General features: G+C 46.7%; 1 protein-coding gene across 3 annotated transcripts in view; it reads left to right on the top strand.

The window, feature by feature from the left end:
• The window catches only part of gli1 (GLI family zinc finger 1), an 85,394-nt gene that overhangs the window by 62,749 nt on the left and 17,645 nt on the right, over positions 1-5,000 (top strand). For 2 of the 3 annotated variants that reach the window (XM_063214895.1, XM_063214894.1), the window contains exon 2: positions 2,822-2,930. In XM_063214895.1, the coding sequence (XP_063070965.1) occupies positions 2,860-2,930 (71 nt within the window). In that variant the 5' untranslated portion in view covers positions 2,822-2,859. Of the gene's footprint in view, positions 1-1,060; positions 1,174-2,821; positions 2,931-5,000 lie in introns of those variants that run through there. The other variant, XM_063214896.1, reaches the window with a different exon arrangement.

Here is a 5,000-nt window from a genome sequence, read left to right as displayed (position 1 = left end):
GTTTCCCTGGGATCATGGCTGGATTGGCCATAAGGCATACAGGGGCATTTGCCCGGTGAATTTTTGATGATTTTGGCCTGGACTGGCCCTTGCCGTGGTTGGTGGTATCACTCCTCATGCCGCTAGAGCTGACCTCCCTGTGTCAAATTGAAATATTCATTGTGGGTGTTGCGTTCAAAATAGCTCATATTACATGGTTAAAAATGTTTTCACATGCTTCATTATCTTTCTCAATGTCCGGCGGGCCAGACTTGTCTTGGCTGAAAATGCCGTTCCTGATTGTTTGCCCCGGTCCTGCCCTGCCTTGGGATGGACCACTAAGATAGTCAGGTGAAACCAGGACAGATGGCAACACTAATCACAGAGCTAGGCAGCAGCAAGTTGTGATGAAGCACTAGGACTGCACAATTAATCGAAAATAGTGATAAATTAGTGAAATCGAAGTCGAGATTTGAATCGTGATTTAATTGTGGCAATAGTGACCTACCTTTGAGAGCGTCCTTGAAGCCAGAACATATTGACAGGCTGGTGTTTCTGGCCAGAAATCTGTCCAAGTTTCATGCTATTGCCTTTACACAATTATTACAATTAATTTTATTTTGCTCATCCCGTATATAATTCATTCTTGGTTATATTTCATCTTGTTATAATTTTCAAAAAAATCTGCGAAATTCAATAATCGTGATTAATAATCGTGATTACGATTTTGACCAAAATAATCGTGATTATGATTTTTTCCATAATCGTGCAGCCCTATGAAGCACCATCAGTAGGCTGCGTGGCAGCAGTGTGATGGGTGTTATTCGAGTTATTCGAGTTATTCAAGGTTGTTTTTATTGATGTGATACAAGATTACAAGATGTCTTACTGTCATATACTTTTCATGCATGAGCCGTGAAAAGTTCTGTGCTCACAAACAGTCTCCAAAAGAAAAAGAAAAAACCTGCATACGCATCTCAAAGTAACTTGCGGAGGTGAGTGATAGCGATGAACACTCAGAGCAGTGTGCGCGATCGCCACCACAATGTCAGCCGGTACGTGTAAATCAGTTATTCAGTGGAGGAAGTCACTTTTGTTGGAGGAAGAACCTGGAAGGGTTTTTACCGGAATTGACACCTCTGCCCAGAAACCTTGGATTGAAGTTGAGTGCCCTTGGCTACAATAGGAACTAAGGTGAGGAAGAAACGTAAGCATACACCAGACCTCAAACTCTAAGGTCTAATGAACGCATTGAAAGAGACAAGGAGTCAGTCAACACATTCCCATGCCCAATAAGAGTGTGTTTTTAACAACTGATGATTGTAGTGTGTACTTATCTTTGACGTTTCTGTAATCTGGGTTGCCCGTTTCCTCGTGTAAACAAGCAGACACGTTGCTCATCCCTCATTGATGTGGTTTTTCCGTAATAGGCAGGTGCATTTGTGGGTTTTAAAGGGGAAGTGAGTGTCTTTCTCTCTCTCTCCTTCTCTCTCTCTCTCTCTCTCTCTCTCTCTCTCTCTCTCTCGCTGTCTTTCTCTCAAGTCTTTTGTTTTAATCCTGTGTGTGCGTGTGTGTGTGTGTGTGTGTGTGTGTGTGTGTGTGTGTGTGTGTGTGTGTGTGTGTGTGTGTGTGTGTGTGTGTGTGTGTGTGAGTGTGTGTGAGTGTGTGTGTGTGTGTGTACTGCATTTACTTTTGCTTGTGCTTCAATATCACACGTGTAACCATGTAACTCCTTAATGTCCCAACATTAGCAGGACCACAGCTCATAGTGTAGGCTAGGTGTTTCATGCCCACAGCTCCCCTCTGCTCAGGGGTGTTGTTCTTCAGCATTGCAGCCTTTAGGGCAGGGGTGTCAAACTCAGGCCCGGGGGCCAAATCTGGCCCGCGGAGCCATTTTGTTCGGCCCGCGAGATCATTTCAAATGTATATTACACTTGGCCCTTATACCGTACATCATTAATCTATAGCGTAACAAGACTTGAACATGACATTTGATGTGTCACGGGATGTGCAGACACATCTGAACTATAATATACAGTATGATGGGAAAGAGTGTGTAAAACTATGAGTATGAAGTGCATATATGCACAATTTTAGTCTTTAAAAAAAAAAAAAAAAATCCCGGCCCCCGACTTCATTATAGATTGTGATTTTGGCCCTCAGTCAATTTGAGTTTGACACCCCTGCTTTACGGCCATGGAGGCGCTGGCCTCCTTGCTTGCTCTGCCCCTCGCAAAAAGTCACAACACGCTCCGTCTCCCTCATGCCTCATTGGGCAGAGAAAGTGCTTTACTGGTCTTTGAAGACATTTGGCAAATCCCATTGTTCTTGTCCATGCGGCCTTGTCAAACTCAGGCAGACTGTACTGGGGCGGGGCGGAGGTGCTGGCTGGGGTGCGGGGGATTTGATCACATGATGTCTGTTCAGGAATCAGCTGATGGCCGGGGTTCATTGGGGAGAGAGTGCAGCGCTACAGTGGATATCATGCTGCTTACCTCATTGGCTTAGCTCAAATGGCTGGGCGCTCAAACAGGCTGCTACGCTGGCGACCCGGGTTCGATTCCGGCCAGGGTCATTTCCCGATTCTCCCCCCGTCTCTGTCTGTCTCTCCCGCTGTCATGCCTGAAAAATAAAAGCCTAAAAAGTATCTACAAAAAAACGATGACTTGAATTGAGTTGCTGATTTGTAACTGTTGCCTTGTGTTGTGTTGTGTGTTTGCAGGGCTTGAGGGTGTGTGGCTGATTTGTAACTGTTGCATTATGTTGTGTTGTGTGTTTGCAGGGCTTGAGGGTGTGTGGCTGATTTGTAACTGTTGCATTGTGTTGTGTTGTGTGTTTGCAGGGCTTGAGGGTGCGAGCGTGGCAGTGTTCTGAGTACCAATGCCAGTGGACATGCAGCCGCATCAGGGGCTGTATCACTATGACTCCGCTCCTACCCAGCCATCACGGGGGTAAGACTCAACACACACAGCAGCCCACCTTTCACTCTCTCGCTCTCTCCCTCCCTCTCTCTCTCTCTCTCTCTCTCTCTCTCTCTCTCTCTCTCTCTCTCTCTCTCTCTCTCTCTCTCTCTCTCTCTCTTCTTCCCCCCTCCTTTCCTCTCCTGCTCTCTTGTTCTCAATTCTTTCAGTATCTCTCTGTCTCTCTTTTCCTTTCTTTTCCATTCTTCCCCCTCCTCCCCCCCCTCTCTCTCTCTCTCTCTCTCTCTCTCTCTCTCTCTCTCTCTCACCCCTGCCTAACGAGTGATGGACAGCCATGTGTATGTTTAGCTACCACCATCCAGTAACAGTGTTTTGAAAGGTGATGATGACTCAGTGTTCCACTGTTAAATCCTCTGTGTCCACATCTAACACCCATACAGCCAGCCATGCAAAACACCCACCCAGGCATCTGTGAGTGAGCATGTATGTAATGCACCACATAACATTCTCTCTCTGCAGTGACTGGCTGGTAAAGAAATCAGAGAGTGTGTGTCCAGTTCAGAATGAGAATCCAGACTGAGTGTCTGATCAATAGGTGGCATGAACACATCCACTCATTTTGAGGCCAATCAATAGGAAAGAAAGAAAGTAAGAAAGAAAGAAATAAAGAAAGAAAGAAAGAAAGACTTTTATCGCGTTTATTGACAATCATTTATAAAACCATCAACTACATCATCCCACTTATTAAAACATTAAAACAACCTTTGGATGGAAAGGATTGAAAGAAAGAAAGAAAGAAAGAAAGAAAGAAAGAAAGAAAGAAAGAAAGAAAGAAAGAAAGAAAGAAAGAAAGAAAGAAAGCAAGAAAGAAAGAGCAAGAAAATGAGCAGGTCGTGCAGGAGGACATGCAATTGTTGTGGAGATAGCATAGGCCTGGGCTGGTGCTCCTCCCCTCCCTCTCTCCCTCTCCCTCCCTCCCATCGTCCCTCCTCCCTTCTCGCTCCCTCCTCCCTCTCCGAATACCACCCAGGTTGAGTGCAGCATGCAGTGTCAGCCTCCCTCCCTCCCTCTCTCCCTCTCTCTCTCTCTCTCTCTCTCTCTCTCTCTCTCTCTCTCCCCATAGCAGCTGCTAATTACGGGGTGACCAGGCCCCTGCTACTCTCTGCATGACTGCCCACAAGCCACTCAGGTTACGCCGAGAAGACAGACGGGCCAGAGAAAAAGAGAAAGAGAGAAAAGACAGAGAGGAGAGTGAGGGAGAGGAGAGGGGAGAGAAAGAGAGAGAAGAGAAAGGGAGTCATATAGAGAGGTTTAGGGAAGGGGCAGAGGAAGGTAGCAAGGGGTGAATAAGAAGAAATGAGAGTGAATGAAAATGAGAAGGTAGAAAAAGGGAGGGCTGGGCTGGGGGGGTGGGGGGCTGGAGAAAGAGGGGTATAGCATGGAAAAGAGGGAGGGGACACTAGGTCCTGCTGGATTAAGCAGAAGAGATTAAGCTCGGCATGAAATAAACGTCAAAGTAACAAAAAAGACCGACAGAGAATGCTGAGAGAGAGGGAGAGGGAGGGAGAGAGAGAGAGAGAGAGAGAGAGAGAGAGAGAGAGAGAGAGAGAGAGAGAGAGGGAGAGAGGGAGAGAGGGAGAGAGATAGATAGAGAGGGGGCTTATGAGGTAAGAAGATGAATAATGAAATTAGCCCCAGGCAGGAGAGATGTGAGGTGACCGGGGGTAGAGAAGAGGAGAGGAGAGGAGGAGGAGAGACGTGAACAGAAGAGAGAGACGAGAAGAAAAGAAAAGAAAAAGAAGAAGAAGAAGAAGAGTGCGGGGAGATGTCTAAGCCTGTTGTAAAGGAACCCGTGAGGAGGGATAGACAGACAACATGGACAGCTCTGAAAGTTCAAGGAGCAGAGGGGGGATTCCCCATAAAGCGCCTCAACTTTTCCCTCCTTCCAGGCCTGGAGGCTGGAATTCAACAATGGGGTTAGGTCCCACCTAGTGGTCAAAATGTGCATAGCTGGTACATCAGACATCTGCTGTGATGGGGAAGTTGTGGAGCCAGAGCATGAATGGGGTCAGTCAGTAGGAGTAGAATGTGCCTGGTGCT

This window comes from Engraulis encrasicolus, chromosome 14 (genome assembly GCF_034702125.1).
Source record: "Engraulis encrasicolus isolate BLACKSEA-1 chromosome 14, IST_EnEncr_1.0, whole genome shotgun sequence".
NCBI lineage: Eukaryota > Metazoa > Chordata > Actinopteri > Clupeiformes > Engraulidae > Engraulis > Engraulis encrasicolus.
Note: the sequence above shows the minus strand (reverse complement) of the source record. Positions and strands in the feature narration are given on the sequence as shown.